This window comes from Mastigoproctus giganteus, chromosome 6 (genome assembly GCF_048544385.1).
Source record: "Mastigoproctus giganteus isolate SK-2022 chromosome 6, ASM4854438v1, whole genome shotgun sequence".
NCBI lineage: Eukaryota > Metazoa > Arthropoda > Arachnida > Uropygi > Thelyphonidae > Mastigoproctus > Mastigoproctus giganteus.
The window spans coordinates 196,302,214-196,329,823 of record NC_143580.1 but is presented as its reverse complement, the minus strand read 5'-3'; the positions used below and the strand labels follow the sequence as shown (position 1 = coordinate 196,329,823).

The 27,610-nt window shown below is 35.2% G+C and overlaps 1 protein-coding gene across 3 annotated transcripts in view; it reads left to right on the top strand.

Annotated features, from left to right (window-relative positions):
* Positions 1 to 27,610, top strand: part of LOC150084856 (muscle-specific protein 300 kDa-like) — a 1,257,473-nt gene that overhangs the window by 579,550 nt on the left and 650,313 nt on the right. For all 3 annotated transcript variants that reach the window (XM_090376651.1, XM_090376652.1, XM_090376650.1), the window contains 3 exons: positions 6,286 to 6,891; positions 15,894 to 16,211; positions 19,102 to 19,725. In XM_090376651.1, the coding sequence (XP_090232777.1) occupies positions 6,286 to 6,891; positions 15,894 to 16,211; positions 19,102 to 19,725 (1,548 nt within the window). The remainder of the gene's footprint in view (positions 1 to 6,285; positions 6,892 to 15,893; positions 16,212 to 19,101; positions 19,726 to 27,610) is intronic.

Sequence of the window (27,610 nt, the reverse complement as noted above, 5' to 3'; positions counted from 1 at the left end):
GGGCATAAATTCAAATTGAGGAAAGACAGATGTAGGCTAGATGTGCGGAAATTTGCCTTTAGCCAGTGGGTAGTTGGTTGGTGGAACAGACTTACATCCTTTGTTGTGGAAGTTGATAGACTAAATAAATTTAAGGCTCAGCTGGATAGGTATTTCGAGAAATGAGAGTGTTTTTTTTTTTTTTTTTTTTGGCTGATGCTGCATAAGCTTGCTTTCTTGCGTCATATGCCTCTACTAATGCTAATTGTTTTTTGTTTTTTGGTCATGACCTCCCAAAACATGCTTTAGAAAAATATCACAAAGGCATTCAAAATTGATTCTTATAATGGGAACATATGATAAAAATGAAAGTGTAGTGTTCCATTATAAATATGACCTTTTAGAGAGAAATAACTTAGTTATATAGAGTAAAATTTTCAACTTCCAAGGACTTGAAATGAATTACAAAAAAAAAAAAAAAAAAAAAAATATGTTATTGGGTTCACATTACGATATTTTCACAATACCTCCATTTATCCCTACAGATGCAAAATACGTTTCCATATTTTTTTCAGTTTGCACTGGCTGGCAAAAAACTTACATAAAGTTGAATTTGCATAAGTCAAGTATTACGTAAGTCAGGAAGTTCCTGTATTTGGTAAGCAAATATTTCAGCAGGAAGTCACACTGATTGGAAAAAAAATATTGTGATCACTTGTTGAAATATTTTCCATTACAGGTAGTTCTCGACTTTACAAGTTAATTTGTTCCTAGGGTGTACTCATAAAGCAGGAATTCATTTCCCACAGACATAATGTTAAAAACAGAGGTTATGTTCTCAACATTGAAATTTGACCATAGTAACGTTAAATAAAGGTCAACAAAGCAATAGTTTATGCTTAAACAATAATTTATTTATCCAAAATAAAAAAAATTATTTTGATAGTGATATGTTATTAAGTATTATGTTTATTGAACTTCGATTGCACTGCTGATACTTAGTTACTCTATATGAGACTTGGTTTGTACATGGTTGGATTTCTCTTCCATGTATGTGACTTTGGCTCACAAGTATTGTTGGAACTCATGATTGGTTTGTCCAAGCTGTAGATATGGCAGTTGTGGATGAGACGAGATCCTTAGGTCTGTGTATCTAGCTTAGTGTGAGCAATAGATGTTTTTTCTGTTTTGATCTTGAGTTGATTGTAAAGACCAAACTTAGGATAAGGTTTGATTTGTTTGTGTTTATTGTTGTTTTGTCAGGCAGTACAAGAAACTTGACTATTTAAGCATGGAAAAGATACATGCTGTATGTTTATGTTCTCTTTTGGTGTGTGTTGATTAACCTACTTGATAGGGTTAATGAAAGTGTATCCTCTAAAATGGATGGAATTTACATGCTAAAGTTGATTTCATCTTTATTGCTTTGTTGTAGAATGTTAGAATTTCTTTACTGTCTTATTATGAGTGTTCTGATTTCTTCGCATAAGTGCAGGAGTGAAAGCACCCTTCCTACAAGGGTAAATTAAATTAATCTCCAAAAGTGATTGTAGTTTTGATAACCAAATTTGGTGTTTATTTATTGGTGTAAATAGTGATTTGTCTATTCTTTTCTAGTTGAGAGAAATGTTAAATTGTTGGCTTTGTAAATAATATGTATATTAGTTTTACTTTTATTTGGCTGTGTGGCCTTACCGAACTCTGTAAGCTTTGTCCACTAGTATCTTTTAACCTTTAATCTCTTGCTGACTTCCTCTTCTGGGGATGCCTATTTCTTTCATCCCCTTGCTTTCCTTTTCTTTCCCATCCATACCATTATCCATACTTCTGATGCTATGTTCCTTCCTTTTCATTTTTCATTATTTAGCATTAGCATTAATAGAGGCATACGATGTAAGAAAGCAAGCTTATGCAGCATCAGCCAAAAAAAAACACCTCCCATTTCACTCCTCCATCCATTCCAAATGCCTGTCCAGCTCAGCCTTAAATTTATTTAGGCTATTAGCTTCCACAACAATAGATGTAAGCCTGTTCCACCAATCAACTACTCGCTGGCTAAAGGCAAATTTCCGCACATCTATTCTACAACTATCTTTCCTCAATTTGAAACTGTGCTTCCTCAGGTCATTAGTCTAAGCAAGAGGAAGAATCCCATCAGCATTCAGCTTGCTCAACCCATTTTCAAGACCTTATATACCTCAAACATTGGGATAACAAGTTTCCAATCCCAAGATCCCAATTTATTGGGATAACAAGTTTTCTTGTTATCCCACTAAGAGGCTTTACCTGTTTGTGGTCCCTGGCATGCCTCCACATGGCATGGGATGGGAGTCAGGGGCAGCGGACCAGGTGTTCACTGCCCTCTGGCTGTGAAGTTGCCAGGTGCCAGCACTCAACATGTGTGTGTTATGTTATTATTTATTTATTTTTTAAATTAAAAAATAATAATAATAACATAACACACACATAAACTTTACACACCAACACTTATTCATACTTGCCGTCTTTGGCAAATTTGCTTTTCAGATGCTACTGCAGTACATAGGGGAAACCCTGGAGACTGCCTCAAAAAACAAGAATACCTTAAATTCCTTACACATGAGTAACACTGCGTTACCGGCACTGGAGTTGTGATTTTACGATCATGGCCAGTCGTCTTCTTTTATTTTACCCAATGTATATACATACTCAGTACACCATACACCGACTAGTTTATGAAGGGATACCTTGTTCCGAAAGCTCCTATTTTATTGCTTTTTATTTATATATATTTTAACGCTTTTATGTATTTTAATGCTTTTAACACTTATTTTATATCTGTTTTAGTATTTTATTTATGTATGTATCTATTTATTTATTTGTTTTAATAAAGTTTAACTTAAACCAATCTGTTAGTCGTTACCAGAAATTGTAGTGATAAAAGTTGATCAGCATTGTGTTTTTACTAAGTAAGAAATCTTCATTTGGAAATGAGAAATATCCAACCATAGCTAAGACTTTGAAAGGCAGTCTCATTCTCCCACACAATGCAGACAAGAAATAGGATTTTATTCTAACTGCTTTATGACTGATGATAAAACTGCAGTATGTTAAAAATTTAATGAAAGACTAATGGTTAGTGATGATATCAAGCAAAATAATGAGAAGGAACTTGTTCCTATACTAGAACGTTGCTAAGTTTTCTGCAAGACTGCATGCAAAGGATATAGTCATCCCGAAAAAGAAAAGCAAACTAACAAATAAGTTGCAGAAAGGCAGTGGAAATGGAGGAAATGGATCCATCTGAAGTGAAAAATACAAAAAGGATGAAACTGTATTTCATGAAATGAAGTATGTATAATAGAAACTTTTGTATAAAGCTGTAACAGGTTTAAAATAAAACATTGCAGCAGAAGGATTTTGAAGTAGCTGAATTGGCAGAAGCTATGGGGAAAAGAGGTTTGAAAATCAGCAAAGGAACTAATTAAAAGAGAAAGGGGGTGTTGATGTGCTACAGAATAAGCTAATCAAAAAGAAAAACAGTGTATTTACTAACTAGCTCAATGAAAAAGCAAAAACTAGACTGGTAAGGAATTGAATTATTTGTTGTGTATTTTTATGTATCCAACTAAACTGCTTTTTATGTTATATTGATTAATGAACCATTAAAAGTTGTGGCCATACCCTATCCAGCAAAAAATTCAACTTTCACATACATTTTTTGATGCAAAGGTGAGAAATTTTAATTCTGCTCAACTGGCCTTTGTTGAGATTCTCTATATTTGGTTGTTGTTTTCCCAAAGTTTTGTTCAGAAATGTTTGGGAATCCTGAATACTAAATCATAAACCATTCCAAATTGTATGCTATAACAAAGTTCTTGAATAACTGAAATTTCAACAGCTTTTACATTATTAAGAATTTTGTTATTTATTTATTGTTTATTGTGATTTATTTATTGTTATTTATTTAGTTTATTCATAATTACTCATAATGAAGCATATCAAATTTAATGTCTAATTTTTGCTGATGTGGTGTGTGTGTGTGTGGAGGAGGGTTAAATGATTATTAATCACGGTATGTCACTCTAACAAGACCTGAATAAATTAGGAAGATGGGAAAAGATGGCAAGAAGTTTAGCATTGATAACTGCATTTGGGTAGCAACATTCTAGAATAACATAACAACTGTGTGGTACCACACTCAAGGTATTGGCAATTGAAAAAAAGACTTAGGGTTAATTACTCCCTCTCTGAGCAACTCAGGCACCTCCGTAGCCAGGTGGGAAGGATCAGCAGTGCGTAGCACACGCTTCTTGATTAGACCGGGGTTCAAGCCCGTCACCACCAAATACGGAGGATGCGGAAAGGTCAGGGAATGACCACCGCATATACCCGGAGCAATATGGCCTTCGTTGCTAATGCTCCTAAAAAAAAATCTGAGCAACACACACAAGCTACTAGGACAAGTCATGGGGTTCTATAAATGATGTACAGAATTTTTTTCTGTAGAAACAAGGAGATAATTATCTCACAGCATCATCTTGAGGTACTGCGCACAGTTGTGAAAGCCTAATTTTAGGTACAATGTGGATCTTTTGATCAAAGGAGAGTGAAAAGTTTAGTTGGGAGACTAAAAGGTACTCTTATCAAAAAAAAAAACTTCAGTTCTGTAAATTGCAATGTATTGAAACCAAACGCCTGCAAGGACACCTGATTGAAGTGTTTAAGGCCTTAAATTGGTTGTAAACTAAATGCTGACGCCATCCTTACTCTTTCTGAGATGACATACAAAGGGGATATAAATTTAAATTGAAAAAGAATGGTAGCAGGATAAATGTGTGAAAATCTGATTTGAGCCAGAGAGTGATTGTTGGAATAAAGTTGCACCTGATGCTGTGGAAGTGGGTAGATTGAATAAACTTAAAAAGGATTGTACAATTATTAGAAGAGGTAGACAAATGAATTAGGTAATTTTATTGCTGAAGCTTTTTAGCATTAGCATTAGTAGAGGCATTTGATGCAAGAAAGCAAGCTTATGCAGCAAAAAAAAAAAAAAAAAAAAAAAAAACCACTTCCACTTCACCCCTCTGTTCGTTCAAAATACCTGTCCAGCTGAGCCTTAAACTTATTTAGGCTATCAACCTTTAAGATTATTGCCTTGCATCATTTTGCTACTGGTCATGTTAATCTGCTGGGTTTGAGAACATATGATTTTTTCACTTGGAAGCATGAATTTTTTTCATCCTGAAACAAGAAAACTGGCTGTAGCACTCAGCATACATAATCCTATATCTGTCTCTTGAGTATCTTGAGGCTACATAATGTATTCTTAAGAAAACTTTTTTTATCATTTAAAGGAGTATTTATTTATTGTTTGTTTGTTTGTTTGTTATTTGGTTTTTAGGAGCATTAGCAACTAAGGCCATATTGCTCCGGGATATGCGGTGGTCATTCCTTGATCTTTCCGCATACTCCGTATTTGGTGGTGACGGGCTCGAACCCCGGTCTAATCAAGAAGCATGTGCTACGCACTGCTGCTCCTTCCCACCTGGCTACGGAGGCGCCCATTTATTTATTTATTTTTGTAATCTTAGTATGTATATTGACTAAATCATGACTGACTTTTTTTTTTGTTTTCAACAACAAAAATATATTTGTGTTTGCTAAGACCTACCTATACACCATTTACTTTGAAAGTGCCAAATATTTGTTTGTTTCAGGAAGGTAGCCACTTATTGCACAGTGATTGGCTTACTGTATGTGTGAAATGTAATTTCATTGAGATGAGTTTTATAGGAAGAGTTTTATTTCCAGATGCTACTGGAATTCACAGCCAGAAGTATATTGCTCGTCCATCAGTCTAATGGCATGTATTTTAAATGTATGGGAATAATTTTCCATTTTGTGATTTACTTATGAAAGTTTTATTCTCTTGTTTTTGCAGATATACCCTTTGGGTATAATTTTTTCAGACCATACACAGTTGGAAGTTTTTGTTTGAAATGAGATGTCTTCTGAACTTAGATAGACATCCATGCTCTATAGCAGTAACAGATTATGTTTTCTGAAAGGAGAGTGCATAAGATGTTTTTCAATGAGTGCAATTGTTTTTCTAGTATTTTATAGACGGGGTGCAATCTAGGGAATGAATATGGAACAGAGGCAGAGATTAATTTTCAATATTTTCTATTGAGATACATATTATACAGCTGGTGAACTATTATATATACTTCACTATAAGTTTATAGATTTTTAACTTGATTTATAATGTGTGTTTATGTTTCTTCCTTTTAAAATTTTTATGATTCTTATATTTAATTTTCACAGGAGTTATTGAAGAAGTTAAGAGAAGCACAGAAGAAACTAGAACTAATCAGACCCCATTCTCATCTCGTAGAAGACATTTCTAATTTATTATCTCAATATGGGTCTGTTTCACAAGCAGCAGAAGATCAACAGTCCAAAATTAAACAGTCAGTTATTATTCGTGAACAGTATCACTCATCAGTGAGTGAAATTAAAAATGTTATTTCAACTTGTAATGAAACTATTATAATAATGGAAAAAACAGTGAAAACCACAAGTGAGAAAGTACAAAAATTTCAGAATATAATTGATCAGATTGTGGATTGTGAAGCTAAACTTACAACTACTCAGGAAAAAGGAGAACAAATTGGGAGTGAAGGTACAGCAGCAGATCATAATAGTATTATGGAAGATCTCCAAGGCTTACGAGATAAATTAAATACCTTGAAACGAACAGTTCAAAAGCTGAAGTCTGAACATGAAACTCTGATGGCTGAGCAAAGAAAACTAGTTTTGGACTTAGAAAATCTTCTAGAGCAACTAAGAAGAGATCAGACAACTGTTAGATGTCATCCTCTTTTGACTTTGGAGACTACTAGCATTGATAATGAAATAAAGAAGCATGAGGTAAGAAAAAAATTACTATTTTTATTTTAGAAACAAAAATTACAGTTTTATAGTGTTTATATTTATAATTACAGTTAATAATTTTAAATACTATTTAAGGTTAAGGAGCAAAATAAATGTATTTTATATGTTATGCTTTTTTTTATGGTCATCCCAAACATAAACATATTCTGGGTTGCAGAAAGTTACCGGAACCCATAGTTCTCTATCATGCTTGTTTGAGTTGAGAAGATGTTTGTTTGTTTGTTATTTGGTTTTTAGGAGCATTAGCAACTAAGGCCATGTTGCTCCGGGATATGCGGTGGTCATTCCCTGACCTTTCCGCATCCTCCATATTTGGTGGTGACGGGCTCGAACCCCGGTCTAATCAAGAAGCATGTGCTACGCACTGCTGCTCCTTCCCACCTGGCTACGGAGGCACCTAGTTGAGAAGATAGATGATACAAAGTAATCAACAAATCCTACAACCTGATGCTTAGGTTCTATATTTGCATTTGCAGGAAAATGTAACTATAGATGAAAAGATAACTTGCTTTTTCTCCAATAGAGAACATAAGAAGGATATCATTAAGAATAACAGTCACCAATGGCAGTGTCACATATTCATATTTGATTGACATCATTAAGACTTTGCTGATGGTGGGAGCAAGATGCCATTTTCCCAGTGTTACATATGTTCATAATTTAATGATATTTTGCCACTTCTTCATATGTACAAGTGGCCAAAGAGATTAACAAGAAATATCCAGATTTTGCAGTTCCTCTTAAGATGGTAGGAAGATTGGTGGGACTGTTTTGTGACAAGTTTGTGACAAGAAATGGATTGGAAGACTTCGATTGATGCTAAAGTGGATGAAGTGACAGAAAAGTTGCAGCAGTCTCCTTCAAAAAGTCTCACTAAAATACTATTGTACTCTCAGGAAAACTGTAGTTCAGTCAGGATTGTTGTACCCAAGCATTCACAAAGCTACGAAACAGTTAATTTTTTTCTGTATCATGTTTACTTTGTCCAATTGAGAACTGTAGGTGGTTTCAGACATCCATTGATGAACTTGTAGTAACTTAGTTTAATATAGTTTTCTTCATTGGTTTCATAGTAGGTATTTTAGTAGTCAAAACTGTAGGATTTGTTGCTCTACAATCCCATGTATATTTCATAAAAAGCCCTTACATTCTCAAAAAATCAGAGTACGGTGGCCCCCTTTTCTTTGAGATTCAGTGAATGGTGCCATATACCGAAATATCATCACACTGTTCATTTCACTCCTCGAGGTTGAAGAATGCAATTATTGGTTTCATCAAGATGCTGTGATAATGCTGCATGTATGCTGAAACCTTGTCATTTCTGCAAGAATATTTCAGCAATCATCTAATTTCCAGAGAATTGTGGTCCCTCAGGATCTTAGGATTTGCCATTTTTAACTCTAGTGGCATCTGAAAGGTGGCATCTGAGTGGTCTATGAAAATAACTAGCACATGTGTGATTCAGCTGAAGATGAACAATTAACAGCAATTAACAACATTAGCCTTCTGATACTATGTAAGGGGACTTCAAATATGGGGTAAAAAAAATGTGTTTTTCATGTATTTTAAAAAATACATTAAAAAAAAGATAGCCATTTTCAATGCATTGTATAATTACATTGATATCATTGCGTAAGGTAAGCTGTATTAGTAAGTAAGTAAGGTAAGTTGAATCTATTTACATTTTTGTTTTCATAAGGAATTCAAAATGTAAACAGATTCAATATTCAATGATTGTTCAAAAGATATTTAACAAAATTTATAACAAAATGTGTGAAATCAACATTTACTACATTTTTTGGCTAGGTGCCAAAACAGATTAAATGCTGAATGTTGTCGGCTGCAAGAACAGTTCCTTACCACTAATTACACATTTTTTGAAATAGAATCTAATTTTTGTTTCAAAGTCTGTATTTATTTATAATTTAATCTTTTTATGTCAGATTTGCTAATTAAATATGAAAATCTGATGATTATCACATAACACAAATAACATTCTTATTACTGTATATATGGTTATAATAATATTTTTAAATACAGGTAACCCTTGTATAACACAGTAGTTTGGTTCCTACAAAATCTTGTGTAATGCGAAACTGTGTTATACAGGACTAAGAACTAATACAAAAAGGGGGTTTACGTTCCAAAAGCCAACAAAAATATGCCATTTTTTTTATAACTATCAGAAACTTAATTTTTATAGTAATAATAACTTAATATTTTAACTTTATTTTTATTATAGTAGTAACTTAAATAGTAATAACTGAGCAAACATCTTACCTTATTAACTGTGATACTACTGTGTGGGATAATGTACGTTCATTTAATTTTCTTCCTCTTCATCGCTGCTAAGCACAATCTCTTCCGCAGCATCTAGATTTCATGTACCTTCTACTCTCTTTAAAAGTCACGAAATGCACTCTTTGAAGTTACAATTATTTTTTATGGTGCCAAACAAGCACAAGTTCAATAGCACAGAATCTAATCCAGGGATCTCCCAACAAAATACAGTGGACCCCGCTTTAAATGATACATGAAGAATATTTTCAGTTAGCAAAATAAAAATAAATTTACACTTACATAAATTGCTTAATTAATAATTAATACATACTGTAATATGTACATACTAATTGATATTTCTGTTAATTGATGTTTTTTTTTATTGGTTGTAAAATTTAAAATAGTAAAAATGATAAGCAATTAATAACAAAGAACACGGCAAACACAAGTTGCAACAAACACGATACGGAGTAATGAGCTTCTGAAAATTTATTTATGTTTTTTATATGATTGAATATTTCATGGAAGGGGAAACACATTTCACCATAATAACATGAAAACCCACAGAATTCTTGCTATCGGTACTATTACAAATGCAAGAAGATCGAGTTTACTATCCGTTTACAATTTATTACACTAATAGAAAAGACCAATAAACTGGAAACTGCAAATTGTTTTTATTGTTTTATGGTAGCGACTTCCAGAAATGTGCTTTAGAAAAATATCGTGAAGGTGATAACAACTAGCGAGTCAACAGCAGGGATTCACAAAAAGGAATAGAAACATTGAAAATTACATCTAACTTAATAGCAGGGTTTTCCCAGCACAAAAGCTCAAAAATACCGTGTTATGCAAGAATGCAAGATTTCCAACAATTCTCAAATGGTGTTAGAGTGAAATCTTTTTGTAGAAAAGATTTCACTCTAACAATATTTGAAAAATATTTGAAAAATCAAATATGACTAGAAATGGATAGACTTGGGTCATAACATATGTTGGCATTTGGTAGCATGTACATGCTCACTTTTCATTTACAGTGTTTCTCATAATTTGCATTGTGCAACCCTTGTTGAAAAATTGTTACACTCTCTTGTGACTTGTATTTATACTGTTAGTGTTACTCTAAAAATGAAGCTGCTTAAACTACATTACAGGATTTATTGATCACTCTGTATTTGTTGCACCTCAAATTAAAAACTGAAAGGTTTTTTTTTTAGTCAGATGTTTTCTTTTGTACTTTCTTATTTCAAATTATTTTGTTGATTAAATTCATCATTTATAATTTTCTATTTGGATTCCAATTTTTAACACCATGCCAAGCTGTATAATCAGTTTTGATGATTGGACAGCTTTGAACTTGATAGTAGCACTAAGTATAGTTTGAATTAAAGAGAATTCTTTATTACCAAGCTAAAGATAAAAAGGATATGCACTTTGAAAGAAAAATTCAGTCCACTGAATTTCTTACACTGTGTGAGCCTAATCTCTACTACAACTTGATACAGTATTATGTTACAAAGATTGATCCTTCTCAAGAAGTTTTTTGCTCTTTTTTTATAAGAGAATATGCCACCACCATCACAGTTCTTTCAATAGGAAATCCCATTTAATTCCTTGGAAGGGACAGATCTACTAGTGAATGTACACCAAGATGCTCAGGTCAAGTAACAGTACAAAAAATGCCAAGTGTTATTAAATATATTAAATATTGAAATACATAATCAACTTTATGAATAAAAAAAAAGGCTGCAAGCCTAGTGATAAAACTAAGCAAAATTTAGAAGGTTTGAGGACTGTCTTAGCAGCCAACAGACTTTTAGCTACCATTAATAGACACTATTCTTAAAAGCTCATGAAAATTGAGTAAAGTCTCCACTTTACTTCAAAATGCACTGCTAAAACATCCCCAAATAGCTATTTTTTAATTATAAAATATAAAAAACTATTGTTACATCCTGTTTCAAACTTAAATTCTTATCAAATGATTTCAGTTAATGTATCTCTGATGGATTGTGAATAATAAAACTTTCCATGTGAGTTGCTAAGTATTATAATAAGTTAAAACTTCTTAAATATATTTTTAAATTTTTTTGTGGTTACTCTACAATCAAAATGTTATTATTGGAATCTATAGTACACTAGTATCTTCTCAGCTCATCGACAATATTAGTGTACTATACAGTATACTAAATGGTACTGGTGTAGTTTAAGCTATAGTTGACTAGTATCATTTATAAGCTAAGAAGACAGGATACTTTTTTGATGTTGTACATAAATTTCAGTCAATTGTAATTTTCAGAAAATATATAAGAAGGAAGGTTATTACCAACAACAGAAATCAAAGAGATAAACAGAAAAAGAAGAAAAGTTAATTTACTGAGTTTGGAGCCAAACTGTGAATGAACACTGACTGGCAGACACATATATTGGAAACTGATTTGGAAGAAGAAGTGAAATAATGGATTATAATTCAGAAGAGAAGAATAGTGTCCATGGAAATAGTTGTGGAAAAGACATGCAGAACAAACTGATATCATCAGAGGATCAGTACTGATGAAATTCATATTAGCAATCATTAATCAGATGGATGGTTTCAAGATATACAAGTCAGTGGTTATCGAATTTTTAAAAGGATTGAAGAAAGCACAATAAGATGATAATTAGGAGAGATTATTTTTTCCTCTTTTAGGAATTAGCTAAATATGAGCAACTTTATATTCAGAATAAAAAAATTCCTGTGGTAAAAGAGAATGCAGAAAGGCAACACAAAAGAGTAGTTAATTCTACAGCATAAATTTTCAGGAAAAAGAAGAGAAATATTATCAGGACCTAGAAAAGAATTCTTTTCTAGGTCCTGATATCAACATTGTTCAGGATTCTTCTAATCTCTTTCTTTCAGGAAATCAAGGGAGGTATTAAGTAAGATATGTTTAGTGTGGAAGGGGGAACTTTACCAATATCGACAATACAAAGCTTAGAACAAAAATAAGATAGTAATAAATCATCTTTATCTTTAGATACAATAGAACTATCAGGATATAGGCAAAGTGTAAGTATGGATGCACAGAAGTTGCAGCCATTGTCTTTTTGCAAGTTGATCAATATGTTTAGTGGCACAAGAGCTACTCAGACCACTCAGTAGCTCTTGTGATTATGCCTATTTCTATGCAGTGGAAGGCTGACATTAAGAAAAAGTTGTGTTATATATTAAAATCTATCCCATAATTTTATATACTTTAAGACTATAAAGTATTCAGCCAGATTTGTGCTGTCACCTATCAGATATTATGACATTAAAAGTTCTGTATCTGAGAAAGTAATCTTAAATCTTAATCTTAAAATTGTGTTTGAGAAATTGTGGTAGCAGTACTTAAGAGTTGTATCTTCTTCTGTGAGCAAATAAAGATGCATCAGATGAGTATGTCCATTATGTGTTCTATCAAGGACTGCCTTCTTTTCACACCTATTTAATCTCATACTTGATCTGTAATTGCAGTCCTTGTTTAAATTATAATAGCTTTTTGTTATCTTGAGTCTGTCGGATTGTTCTTTATAGACTCTTTGTGTAATGGATTTATAATCTGCAAACAGTTCTTTGTAATAATCTAGAATGATTGGTTGTTTGGTAGCTTGATCTGCATATTCATTTACTTGGATGCCTACATACCCTAGTATGTATCCAATAGGATGTGACTATATGGTTAATTTCATGTAATTAGCAGGGACTTAATTTATTTCAAGACATGGTTGGTTGGCTTGTGTATAAATCATTATTTACTTTTTGGACAGATTAACCACATGACCTACAGCATTAGCACACAAACTGTAGTCTACACACAAGTGCATGGGGATTCACAAAAATATACCCCTCAGAATTAGTGTAGATGAGATTGTACATTTTTTGAGAACTTTTTATTCACTAACATTTTTAGAAGCCAAGGTATAACTGATTATGCATCAAGCAGAGTGTGCTCAGATTGGCAGATTTTTAACTTTATTTTGAAAATTTGCATTATTTTTCATATTTACCCTTCCACTTTGAAACACCAAAGGTCAAATTTTGAAAGTTTAGAAATATTTTTGCTTTTAAATTACAATATTTTATTATCAAGAACAATAAAACAAATGATATTTTAATTTGGGATCTGCTAGCAAAGCTAAGAATCAAAATGGTTTAGTGACCAAAAAGGTTTGCAGACAGTGATCTAGAGCTTTTGTAATTGTGAATAAATACAAAATGAATGCTGGATGATGTTGAATAATGTGAATAAATATAAAATAAATACTGGATGCAACTGGAAAAGTTAAAAGATAGAAGAGATTCCTGTGTGTCTACCATTCCCATCTTTGAGCCATTGGTATATATCAGTATTTAGTAATCTATTCACATAACATATGAAAAGATTTTCTACCAGGAAAGCTGCTCAGTAACAAAAATCCACGGTACAAAAGCATATTAAGAAAAGAATAACTATTAGTTTTGTATATTTCCTGCTGCCATTATAAGGCCCATTAAACATGTTTTACATTTATAAGGCCCATTACACTGAGTGATCACCAAATTATGACCACCCCTATGAAAACTCAATGCGACCTGTTGACCATGTGAGGTATGAGAGTGCAGAGTTAGTCAACCTACATAGCATAAATAAGGTGGCAGTGGTTCAGTAGGTAGTAAAATTCTGAGCGTAATGGGTAAAATGAAGGATTTATCGGACTTTAATAAAGGACAGATTGTGGGTGTTCAACGAGCTGGTGCCTCGATTTCCCAAACGGCTGAACTGGTGGGGTGTTTGAAAGCTGCCGTAGTTAAAGTGTACCAGGACTGGTGTCAAAATGGTCAAACAATGACCTGGTGGCAAAACTGCAAAGGCCAGCGAAAGGTTGATGTTAGAGGTGAGCACCGGGTCCGACGACTCATACAGGTGAACATGCGCAGCACTCTTGAAGAGTTGACTACCCAATACAACATGGGCCAACCCGGAACAATATCTGGCATGACCATGCATCTCACGCTTGCACATATGGGCTATACCAGCAAACAACCCCTACAGCATCCTCTCCTAACCAAGGTTCATCGGCATAAAAGACTCACCTGATGCAAGTTGGATGTTAGAAGACTGGAAGAAAGTGTGCTGGTCGAATGAATCACGTTATTTACTCCACACCATGGATGGTCGTGTACAGATTTAGCATCAAGAACATGAGGCTCTTCATCTATCATGCATGATATCAAAAGGGCAGGCTGGTGGAGGCAGTTGTATGGTATGGGGGCATGTTTCACTGGCAGAAACTTGGACCCCTGGTGCATGTAGAACAATGTATCAGTGGTCTCCGCCATCGTCAACTGCTTGCTGACTGTGTACACCCCGCTATGTTACACTTTTTCCCGAATGGCGATGGTGTCTTCCAAGATGACAATGTACCGAGATCGGGCACTTGTTTTGCAGGAATGGTTTGAGGAACACAGTTCTGACTTCCAGCATATCGATTGGCCTCTGAACTTCCCCCAATATCAAACCCATAGAGCACTTGTGGATACACCAATAACCTCCATACATGCATTGCTGACCGCATTACACACAGCTTCGTTGGCCATACCTCCCGAACGCTTCCGATACCTTGTCGAATCAATGCCACGTCGGATAGCTGCTGTACTGAGGGCAAAAGGTGGACCTACGAAGTATTAGGTAGGTGGTCATAATTCAGTGATCACTCAGTGTATAATACACACACAACACTGACAAATAAGAACATCAAAGATTTGTCACAGAGTGTGCACTTTTGGAAATATGGTGTATAGAAAATTTTTCAGATTATTTTGGTTCAGTAAAGTCATTCACTTTAAACAGCAAAGTTAACTGCTTGCATAAGGTCATCTCAATGTTTCTAAATTGAAAACATATGGAACTTAGGTTTTTTTTTTTTTTGACAGCATTACTGATTAAAGGAAGCTTGATTATAAAAATCTGTGTAATATTAATTTCTTGATCGATTTCTATTCTATTTATGCAGACAACAAATGCATTCAGCATGTAAATGTAGCCTAATCAGTACCTCTTCTCTATATATTGCATTTCAGTCAACTATCTGAAAACCGTAATGCAGAGAACTGTTATTGATGAGCTGTTTCAAACTTTGCATTTAACTTGTGTTAAGGTGGTGTCCCTCCTTTCCTAATATAGCGTAATATTGGGTTCACGCAACCTATCTAATAAGGGTTTAATATACACATGATGTTAATTACATTTCCAATTGGAGGTTTCCTTCCAAATCTATCACTTGCCTGCTTGTTTAGTTTCGATGCATCCATTCACTACTCAACCCAGGGTTGCTAATAGTGCTATCTGCTCTCTGATGATGGAATCAAATAGTTCCAAAACTGGAGACAGCAGTATCTTCAGTTTTTAATGGGTGATGTTATTCAATTAAAAGCAATATTACTACTTTAGGTTGATTATGTGAACAAATGTAGTTGTTTCTAAAAGAGTGCTATCACTATCACTGAAAAGACAATAGTGTCTCCAGAAGCTGAAAACCATAAAGTGAAAAAGCATTATTGATGAGTCTACTTTAAATTTTGCATTTAACCTGTGTTGTATTTTATTATTTAAAAAAAAAAAAAAAAAACTTCAAAGTGAATATATTCAGTGTATTGCAATTCTGATTGTGTATAAAATTTCATTTTGAATTTATAGAAACTCACAGAAGATGTTAATAACAACCTTGACAGTATTCGACACATGTGCGAAAGAGCGAAAAAAGAGTTACCTTCAGAGGCCATTACAGAAGCATTTCATGAACAACTCAGTGAGATTGAATTGATTCAAAGTACCCTCCCACGAGAATTGGAAGCAAGAAGAAAGTATCTAAATGCTGCTCACATTTCCAGAAAAGATTATAATGAAGCCAAACATGCATTAATAGAGTGGCTTAATAAAGCAGAAAATTTAACTTTCATTTCTAAAGAAGGAGTTGATTTTGAAAATACTCTTCCAAAACTAAATGAATTAAAGGTAATAATTTCATTATGCTGATTCCTATGTATATTTATTTATTTATTTAAGTTTCCATTTGTTACTTTATTCATAATAAGAATTTGACTATAAGTTCTATTTAATTGTTTAATTGAATTTCTTATAAATTTTAATGTACAATATTTATAACAGAAATATTTACATAAAAAAATTATGAATTTGTCTGTGATGAATTTAAAAGCCTGATTAGATGTAATATCAAACACTAGCAAATCTTGTGGATTTATTGGATGACTATTTTCTACAGCAGCATATTATAGTGACAACAAGAGGAAGCAATACACTTGATCTGGTTATCACCAGTGATTCTTCATGTACTAAGAATCTGCAGGTAAAAGACTCAGTGAGTGGCAGTAATTGCAGTGCATTGATCTGGGATTTGCTTAAGGATGTCACTACCATCAAAGGTAAAGGGAAGAAATTTTGCTTTCATAAAGGTGACTACAGTGGTCTCAGACAGGTTTAAATTCTATACAGTGGGACCAACTGATGATGTTATCATCAGCAAATTCTAAATGAGAAGCATTCAAGGAAATAATCATAGAAGCTACTAGGCATTTCATACCAACTACGAAATACTACTCAAGGCTTAAACCTAAATGGATGTCAGGTGAACTAATGAGACACGTGGCAGAGAATAAAAATGCATGGGATGCATAAAAATTATCAGGCAACATCCTATCAGCCTATGGTAGATATAAACTAGTCTGTAATCAAGTCACAAAGGAGGTTAGGCAAGCTAAGGCAGAAAGAAGGGGATGAATCACATTGATCTACATGATATCGATGGTTCAACTGTTGATGATTATGCTCAGGTTGCTGACAAACTGAATAACTATTCTGCATCTACATTCACACATGAGGAATACTTTAAGGAAATAGATGCTAGAAGTTTGTCAAACTCTAACAGGGAGCTAATCAATTTTGTAATAACTGAGAGGAAACTGGAAGAGAAATTGTTGAAGTTAAGCATAAAAAAAGGCACCTGGGGTGAATGGGATCTATTCAGTTATATTAAGGGAGACAGATAAGGAGGTAAACAAACAATTAGCCATAATTATGAGAGCATCTTTGAATTCAGGGGAAGTCCAGGCAGTATGGAGATGTGTAAATGTATCCCCAATTAACAAAATGGGATCAAAAAGTCATGCAGGACCATCTAGAGAGGAGTGCAGTTATAGTTCAATCATAGCATGAATTTTTTAAGGGTAAATCTTGTTTGACCAATTTGATTGGATGATGCAGTAACAAAGGAACTGGATGCAAAAAATAATTTTGATATCATATACTTGGATTTCAGGAAAGCCTTTAATACTGTTTCACATAAAAGACTGCTGTACCAATTGAAGCATTGTGCCATTAAGTGAACGTTACCACTATGGATAAAGAGATGGTTGAATGGAAATCAATGGTGACTGCTTTTCATGGGCTAAATTTATTAGTGGAGTCTCCCAGTTTTCAGTGCTAGGTCCATTGTTGTTTTCTATATTTATTAATGATATTGATGAAGGTATATCAGGCTCTTAATGTCCAAGTTTGCAGATGATACAAAGGTTGGCAGGGTGGTTAATGACAGTAATGGCAATGTGCTACTGCAACAGGATCTAGAAAATTTGGGCAGATGGGCTAAGAAGTGGCAACTGAAGTTTAACCTTGACAAATGCAAAGTACTGCATATGGGTAGAAGTAACCCCAGAGAAATGTACCAACTGTGTGGTACTACACTTAAGGTAGTAGAAAATGAAAAAGACCTGGGAGTAATTGTGCAATCAGATATGAAGTTTTCTGAGCAATGCAAACAGGCTGCCAGGGCAGGTCATGGGGTTTTGTCAATGATATATAGGAATTTTGCTAGCAGGGAAAAGGAGGTGATTGTCCCTCTGTATAAGGCAATGGTCAGGCCATGCCTTGTGTACTGCATACAGGTCTGGAGGCCTCATTTTAGGAAGGATGTAGATTTGCTTGAGTGTGTACAGAGAAGGGCAACAAGATTGGTGAGGGGAAATGAAGGGATCCTCTTATCAAGAGAGGCTTAAGTTCTGCAAATTCCAGTGGCGGAGACTAGGCACCTGCATGGTGATCTGATTGAGGTGTATAAGGCCTTGAATGGGTTGAGCATGCTGAATTCTGATGGGATCCTTCCACTTGTTCAGATTATTTAACCTAAGGGGGCATAAATTCAAATTAAGAAAAGACAGATGTAGAATAGATGTGCGGAAATTTTGCCTTTAGCCAGTGGGTGGTTAATTGCTGGAACAAACTTCCATCTGTTGTTGTGGAAGTTGATAGGTTAAATAAATTTAAGGAGGAACTGGACAGGCATTTGGAGGGAATGGTGTCATTTTTTTTTTTTTTTTTTGGCTGATTCTGCATAAGCTCATACACTTGCTTTCTTGCATCACATGCCACTATTACTATATGTCTATTGTTGTTATTTTTATTTTACATCACTCATAATTTGCTCTTTTATTTTTTCCCCCCTCTCTCTCTCTTCTAAGATTCAAACAACAGCTCTGTAATCATTTAGAATGGAACCCATGTGTATATGCACTTTTTAACTCAAAATTACCTCAAAAATCAGCTCTGAAGTTATGCCATACTTTCATGAATCATTCTGTATATTATACAATTTGTAGATATTTGCTGTTAAAGTTTCCACCATTTAATAATTACTGGTATCTTTTTATCACATTCTTTACATCAAATTCTTATTTTTCATTTGTAGAGAAAATTGAATTTACAAATTATTAATCATGTCATAGATCTGTAGAATTTGCAGTTCATTTAAAATCTATAAAAATAAAAATCTAAACTCATTTATTTATTTTTATTCATATAATTAAAATATTAATTTTCTTTCTTTCTCTAGGAATTCTTTTTTGATATTAGCAAATGGGAAGAGCATCTAGGAAATATGGAAAAACTGGCAAAACAAATATCTCCTACTTTACAAGAAGATCAGATTTCTTTGCTAAATGGTGAAATGAGTTCCCTGAAAAAAAGATTGGAGAACATAGTCTGTGGAGCAGATAAAGCTGCAACTGCACTGGAAATTGATGCTATTGCATGGAAAGAATATTCAGATCTCCTTGATAAAATGATGACAATTTTGCAAACAATGAAGCCTCCAGATGAGAAACCTGTCACTATTGCAGCAATCAAAACAAGTTTACAGAATATTTCTTACCTTCTCACAGAAATTCAAAAAAATCAGGAGTTAGTAAGTGAGCTGAATACTAAAGCTAGATCACTTGATAGAAGAGCATCTCAAACAAGCCGCAACCTCATTAATCAGCAGATATCAAATATTAATAAACAGTGGCAAGAGATATTATGTCAGCTGGAAAGTCAATTATCAGCATTAACTGATACATTAAATCAATGGGAAGTGTATACTGAATTGTTCATGCGTGTTCAAAATTCTCTTCTGGAACTTGAAACAAAATTTGAGGCTATGAAAATTGCCCATTCAGACACAGAAGAAAATTTGCAGGTATTTATCATTTCTATTTTTATTACTGTTTTAAGATATTCTTCAGTAATTATTCACGTTTAGCAAATTTTATTAAGTGCTTTTACTTAACAGCAGTATCATTTGAAATTACTATAAAATATTCTAAATTGTGTGCTGCTTTCTCACTAAAATATTGGGTGCATACAAGTCATCTTTTTAACTTCAAAATTCAAAAAAAAAAAAAAAAATGTTTTATTGATAATTAATTAAATATGGCAGGTGGCTCTTAAAGTCTGATATGACATTTAGTGAAAATGGCATCACTGCAAGCACAAGTGATTATTCTGCCCACTAATTTAAAAACAGAAAGTAAATGAAAAAGAAAAACAGCTTCTGTTATTCTCTGAAACTGTGGCTCTTAGATTTTTTCACATAGCAAACTACTGTCTTAAAATTATTCTTTTGGCTGCTTAATTGTATCAAAATGTACAGGGTTTTTTTTTTTTTTTTTTTTGTTTTCAAAAGTTTCAAAATAATATTCATATTATAAATAAATTTAGAATAAAGAAGACAACAGAACAAATAAATAAATACATATAAAATGTTTATGTCTAGCTTACAGGTTCCCATAGGTAATACTAACCCTTCTTAACAGTGAGTGTCTTACACTGGTGATTTTGTGGCTGTCGATATTTTAGAGCATCATTTTTTTAAACTTTTTTTTTTCAGCTGCAGAACGCTTTAGCAAATTTAAATCTTCTATTATACTATTTTGCTTATTGAAATCTCTCATCCCTGTCTTTCTTGTGTTGAATCCTAACTTATCTCTTTAAACATTCTATACCAAATAACAAACTGATAGTCTGATGGTGGAGATGTTAATATAGGTATATCTGTGACTATGCCAAAATGTATTCAGCCATACTTGTTTATATGAGTATGAATTACAGGTGGGACCTCACTTATATTTCTGACAATTCTAAACTTCCTTATTTTATTATTTAAAAAAATTAGGAAAAATATTAACAGTAACTAAAAGCAATTAGGTTTCCTCACAAATTGCTCAGTTTCCTATTTATGAAATTAAGTTGTCAAATTTATTTTGTTTATTTTGTTTATTGTATTGTATATGACTTAAAAGTTTCACAGTGATGCAGGCCTCTGTTTAAAATCACCGTTCTCTGAAAATCTTCTTTTTAGACTGACTTTGCTATTTAATATTTAACCAAATTAAAAAAGAAACAAAATCAATATATTTATTCTCTGAATTATATTTATAAATAAGTTAAATGTGACCCATATACATTGGCAACTTATTTTTCTTCCTTACTTCTTAGAAATTTGAGTGGCATGGTGCATAGATAATTTAAAAGAGCAGTGAAGCACTTTTAACCTGCATGAGATCTAAATATCTGTTATTTCCAGTTAAAAATAGGTTACAAGTGCTTCATTCCTCAGTTCTCCTCTGAACTGTCTTTCAAACATGAAATGATTGTTTTGAATCATCTATAAACAGTATCATCATTATTAAACCCAAAACTTTATATAAATCCGTACATATAATCTGTGAGAGCTCTTTCAGTTTATTCTACAATATATGCAAACAAGTTTATATATAAATTCAATGTAACATTCTTTCACTGATTTAAGAGAAATACTGGCACTCTTTAAAAAGTGCCAGTATATGACTACAAGAATATGTCAATATATGAAGCAGTTTACATACTGGGTGTTTCAAAAGTGATGGTCAATAATTTAAAGGTAAACTGTACAGATTACAATACGCAAAAAATGCCTAGTAAACATGGGTCCTTAAATGAATCGTTTTCGAGATATTGCACATTTCTAGTTGAGATCCACCACTGACTTGTTTGTTTAGCATTAGCATTAGTAGAGGCATTTGATGCAAGAAAGCAAGCTTATGCAGCATCAGCCAAAAAAAAAAAAAAAAAAAAAACAAATAAATAAATAAATAAAAAATAACCACTTCCACTTCACCCCTCTGTTCGTTCGAAATACCTGTCCAGCTGAGCCTTAAACTTATTCAGGCCATCAACTTCCATGACAAGGGATGGAAGTCTGTTCCACCAACCAACCACCCGCTGGCTAAAGGCAAATTTCCTCACGTCTATCTTACATCTGTCCTTCCTCAATTTGAATTTATGCCCTCTCAGGTGATTATTCTGAGCAAGAGGAAGAATCCCATCCGCATTGAGCATACTAAAACCATTCAAGGCTTTATACACCTCGCTGGTGCCTAGTCTCCAGACTCTGTAATTTGCAAAACTTAAGCCTTTCTTCGTAAGCGCACCCCTTTGTTCCATTCACTAATCTTGTTGCCCTTCTCTGTACTCGTTCCAGCATTTCTACATCCTTCTTGAAATGAGGCCTCCAGACCTGTATACAGTACTCTAGGTGTGGCCTGACCATTGCCTTATACAAGGCAATGGTCAGGCCACACCTAGGAGGGAATAATCACCTCCTTATCCCTGCTAGAAAAATTCCTATATATCATCAACAATACACCATGAGCTACTCTTGCAGCCTGTCTGCACTGCTCAGAAAACTTCATATCTGCCTGCACAACCACCCCCAGGTCCCTTTCATTCTCTACCACTGTCAGTGTAGTACCACAGAATTGATACAGTGCTCTGGGGTTGCTGTTTCCCATATGTAGTACTTTACATTTGTCAATGTTAAACTTCATTTGCCACCTCTCAGCCCATCTGCTCAACCATTCCAGATCCTGTTGCAGCAGCATAGTGTCAGTAGTGTCCTTGCAACCCTGCCAACCTTCGTATCGTCTGCAAACTTGGACATTAAGCTTGATATACCATCATCAATATCATTTATAAATACAGAAAACAATAATGGACCCAATACTGAACCCTGATGGACTAATGTTATTAGTGCACGATGAGCAGTGTCCATTGATTACCACTCTCTGTCTTCTCCCCCTCAACCACCCCTTTATCCATAGCAGCAATTTGCCTCCAATGCCACACTGCTCCAATTTGTGCAGCAGTCTTCCATGTGCAACAGTATCAAAAGCCTTTCTAAGATCCACGTATATAATATCAAAGTTATTCCCTGCATCCAGTTCTTTTGTGACTGCATCATAGTATCCAATCAAATTGGTCAGGCAAGACTTCCCCTTAACAAAACCATGCTGTGTCTGAGCTATAACTGAAGTCTTGTCTAGATGATCCTGCAGTGCTTCTTTAACCAGTGCCTCCATTAATTTTCCAGGAACAGAAGTTAAACTAACAGGTCTATAATTACTTGTGTCGCCCTTTGATCCTCCTTTGTGAATTGGGGTCACATTTGACCATCTCCAGTCCATGGGTTCTTCCCCTGAGTCCAAGGAAGCTCTCATAATTATGGCTAAGGGTTTGCTTACTTCCTTTGCTGCCTCCTTTAATATAACTGGATAGATCCCATCCACCCCAGGTGCCTTTCTTGTATTTATCTTCAACAATTTCTCCTCCACTTTACTCTCAGTTATTACAAGATTCTCTAGCTTACTGCCAGAGTTGAATATACCTCTGGCATTCCCCTCGCTGAATAACTCCTCATGTGTGAATGTCGATGCAAAATATTCATTCAATTTGTTAGCTACCTGAGCAGGATCATCAACAGTTGACCCATCGATATCAAGTGGACCAATCTGATTCATCCCCTTCCTTCTAGAGTTTACATAAGTAAAGAACTCTTTTCTGTTTTTCTTTGCATCCCTTGCCAAAGATTTCTCGTAATCTGCTTTCGCCTGCTTGACCTCCTTTGTAACTTGGTTACAGATCAACTTGTATCTATTATAGGCTTCTGTGTCACGTGTTAATTTGTATGTATCCCATGCATTTTTCTTCTCTGCCATATGTCTCATTAGTTCATCTGACATCCACTTAGGCCTAAACCTTGAACAATATTTCTTAGTTGGTATGTAAAGCCTAGTAGCTTCCAAGATAAGTTCTTTGAATGCTTCCCATTTTGAATTTGCTGTTGGTAACATCATCAGTTGGTCACCCTGTATAGAATTTAAATACTGTCTCAGTCCATCGTAGAGAGAGAGAGAGAGATAATCTTTATTACCCTTCACGGCCATAAAGCCAGGGGCTTATAGTTTCCCAAACTTCCGGGAAAATTGAACAATTATTTACAAAAAGGTAATTTTACACAGAAAACATATTATAATACAAAGGAGAGAACTCCTTACGAGAGTTAAATCTGATTGAGCTGGCTTAACATCGAGATAAGAGAACCAGCTCAATCAGACAGGAACAGATGCAAAGTATACGTCAGTCATTGCTGATTAGTCCTACTCGTCATAATTTTTTTCCGGTAAGTCCGGTCAGCAGCGAATTTGTTCAGGTCGGCGTCCAGTGCCTGGGTTTGCTTGAGCATCTGCTGAGGAAGGAACCTGTCCGAGAGATGGAGTCGTGCTGAATGCGAGTGGAGCTCGGGATTGGCCCTAAGGGCAGCAGGGGGGGATCCTCCAGCCACAGGTATCCCAGAATGAAGGTGTTGCCATTATGCCTGTTAACATCTTGACTGTTGCTAGGAGGCGTTGGTCGTCGACTAAGGTGGGAAGCCGTGGAATTCCTAGAGAGTTGGCAAGCGGTGTGGTCCGAATCAGAGCTGGAAGGTTGTGCTTCCTGTTGGCCCACTTTAGGAGCCAGAATTCTGTGGCAAAGAGTGGTTTCTTTATTGACGGTGCCGCTGACGCCCAAATTTCAGCAGCATAGAGTAAAGGTGGAAAGATAACTGTTCTTATGTACCTCACGGTTATCTTTTTATCTGTGATATGAAGGAGATGTTGTTTTGCTATCCACCGGAGTCTTGAAGCACGTGTGAGGAGCATATCCATGTGGGCGTTGAATCGAAGTTTTGGGTCGAATACAACGCCCAGATCACGATGGCTGGACACAATTGGGATGAGGGTGTTGCCGACCGAAGGCTGGAGAGAAGAAGGAGTTTGCTTCAAAGAATACACCATGAATTCGGACTTAGCAGGATTGATCTTGAGCCCAAACTGGCAGAGGTAAGATGTGACTGTGGTGAGAGTGTTGTTAATTTCCACTTTTACCAGATTTAGGTCTTGACCGGGGATGATGGGAGTGAGTATCTTGATATCGTCCGCATAGCTTAGTAGACATCGAGAATGTGCAACCAGTGGGAAGATAATGGATGAAAACAGAAGGCCCAAAAGGACCCCTCCTTGTGGGACTCCTGCGGTGACGGATCTAGTAAGGGTGCGATCTCCTGTATGAAGCTTTATAACTCTGTTATTCAGAAGAGAGGAGAGAAAGCATAATATGTTCCCTGTGATCTGGAAGTGGCATTCCAGGAGAGTGAGCAGTTGGTTTACTTGGACGGCATCAAATGCAGCTTCAATGTCTAAGTAAGTCACAGCTAGTTCCTGCCTATTCTCCAATGCTGACAAGATAGTATTTGTGGTGGCTAGCAGATTGGTGATCGTTGATCTGTTTGGAAGGGAGTAGTGAATTTGGGTTGGATTACTGGGCAAGATCTGCTTAGTGAGGATAGGGAGTAAGGCCTTCTCCAGGAGCTTCAGTAGGCTGGAGGAGTTGGAGATGGGTCGGAAGTGTTTAGGTTTCGATGGCGACTGAATTTTGGCTAAAGGTTTGATGAGATAGTTTTTCCACTGCTGTGGGAAAATTTTGTTCGAGAGTAACTGGTTGAAGATAATTAAAAGTGGCTGAATAATGTACGGACTTAGACATTTGAGCATGAATTGGGGAACTCCATCATCACCGGTGGTTGACGAGGCAGGTAGAGAATTGATGGCTACGATCAGCTGTTGTTTTGTAATCTGAATGTTGTTCAACACTTCTTGCTGGATGTGCTCTGTTAGTAGAGCTAGATCTGAGTTTGGCATAGCATTACGGTTAAATCTTGTGACAAAATCGAGCCACAATTCAGGATCGAGTTGTAAAGGAAAGTGAGGGTTCACTTTCTTGTATGGAATTTTTCCTTTAGCCAGCTCACGGTTAACGTATAATTTGATTGCCTCAGATTTCAGGCGATTAAATTGAGCCCGTGCCCTTGAATAAACGATACGATCATTGACATTTTGAGACTGTTTCCATGTGCGATGGAGCTGTTGCTTCAGCTGGAAACTCATTTTGAGTTCAGAGGCGTAGTCGCCTTTACGAAAGCAATAACCCTTCCCTTTACTCCTAATGGTAGTTACCTCTTTGAGTAAATTCCACTTCAGCACACTGTGATCACTGCCACCTAGTGGTTCATTTACCTGCAGATTCTTAATGCATGAAGTATCACTACTGGTAATCAAATCGAGAGTATTACTCCCTCTAGTTGCCTCCCGAACATGCTGATGTAGAAAACAATCATCCAATAAATCCACAAAAGCCTTGCTAGTGTGTGAGTGACCAGCCCCCATATTCCAGTCAATATCTGGGAAATTAAAATCCCCCATTATAAGACTCTCTGATTTACTGGCCCACTCTATTTCCCTGTACAGTTTCTTATTATACTCATCAGAGTCATTAGGCCTATAGCACACTCCTACTCTCAATTTTGATCTCCCAATGCTTATGTCACACCAAACTGACTCGACACTGCACTGTCCAGCAATGTCGACTGGCTTCACTTCCCTGGATTTTATGTATTTCTTAACTAATAGTATAACCCCTCCTCCCTTCCTATCCTGTCTATCCTTTCTGTAGACATTGTACTCCCCAAATTCCAGTTCTGCATTCCTTATATCTGTGCGACACCATGTCTCTGAAATCCCCACAGTATCTGCCTTTGATGTTTTGAGCAATACCTGAAATTCATCAAATGTATTTACTAAACTCCTAGCATTGGTGTACACGCAAGTATACATGCACCTGTTCTTTTTCTTAGCTACCCTAACACAACCCATGTGTTTACTTGTACCCCAATGATTCCCAGCAGTCTCTGAAATATCCTGCATCTTATTTTCCAGGCTGTGGCTCATTCCAATAGAAGCAGTGCAAGAATCACTTTCACCTCTGCCAGTGGCTACTGTTAATCTATTAGTCCTTGTACCCCCCCCCCCAATCTAGAAGTTTTCCAACCCACCTAACACTGCCTCGATAGCATCAGCAAACATTCTTGCACCCTTTCTATTTAAGTGTATCCCATCCCTGTAGAAGCAGTCTCTCCTGTTAACAAGTATAGACCAGGCTGAAAAAAATTCTACCCCTTGAGCCTTGCACAATCCCTCCAGGGCCGAATTTATCGACAGGGCTCTCATCATATACTCCCTCCTATCGTGTCTGGGCAGAATTGCAGACACTTTCAAATTCAACCCTAATTCACGGCTTACCTTATATTTGTGAGTTAAATCCAGGTTAAATCTAATAGAAACTTGCAGGGGCATCAAAACACTGTGCCATGTTTGGAAAGAGTGGGAAGGGTTGGCATTTCCTTGTTTTTACCAAGGTACTTAAATTCTTGATGTGGCTCTGCCTGCTGAGTCCAAAAGAGGCTCAGCAAAGTATTTCTGATACACCAGATTTATACTATTAAGAGGAAACTCAGGTTGTGAGAGCAAAGAATGAACAAACAAAACTAAGATGTGTTTCAACTTTATCTGAAATTATAACTAAGAATTTTTCTATTGATAAAACAGAAAAGTTGTCTAATTTTGCATCATTTCATGTATTAACTCTTCAAATGAAATTTCAAGACTATTTTCCAGTTCAAATTATATTAGATATCGGAAATATTTTCTGACTATGATAATAATGAGTTATTATTCAAAGAAAAACAAATCACTAGTTACTGTGCCATATGGTAAATTAAACATTCTTAAAAAATAACACTGTACTACTTGATTTTTGGGAAAAGGTTAGAAATGAGTCTATCATGCTGATGAAAATACCCCAAAAATTCTTCTTCCATTTACTCAAACTTG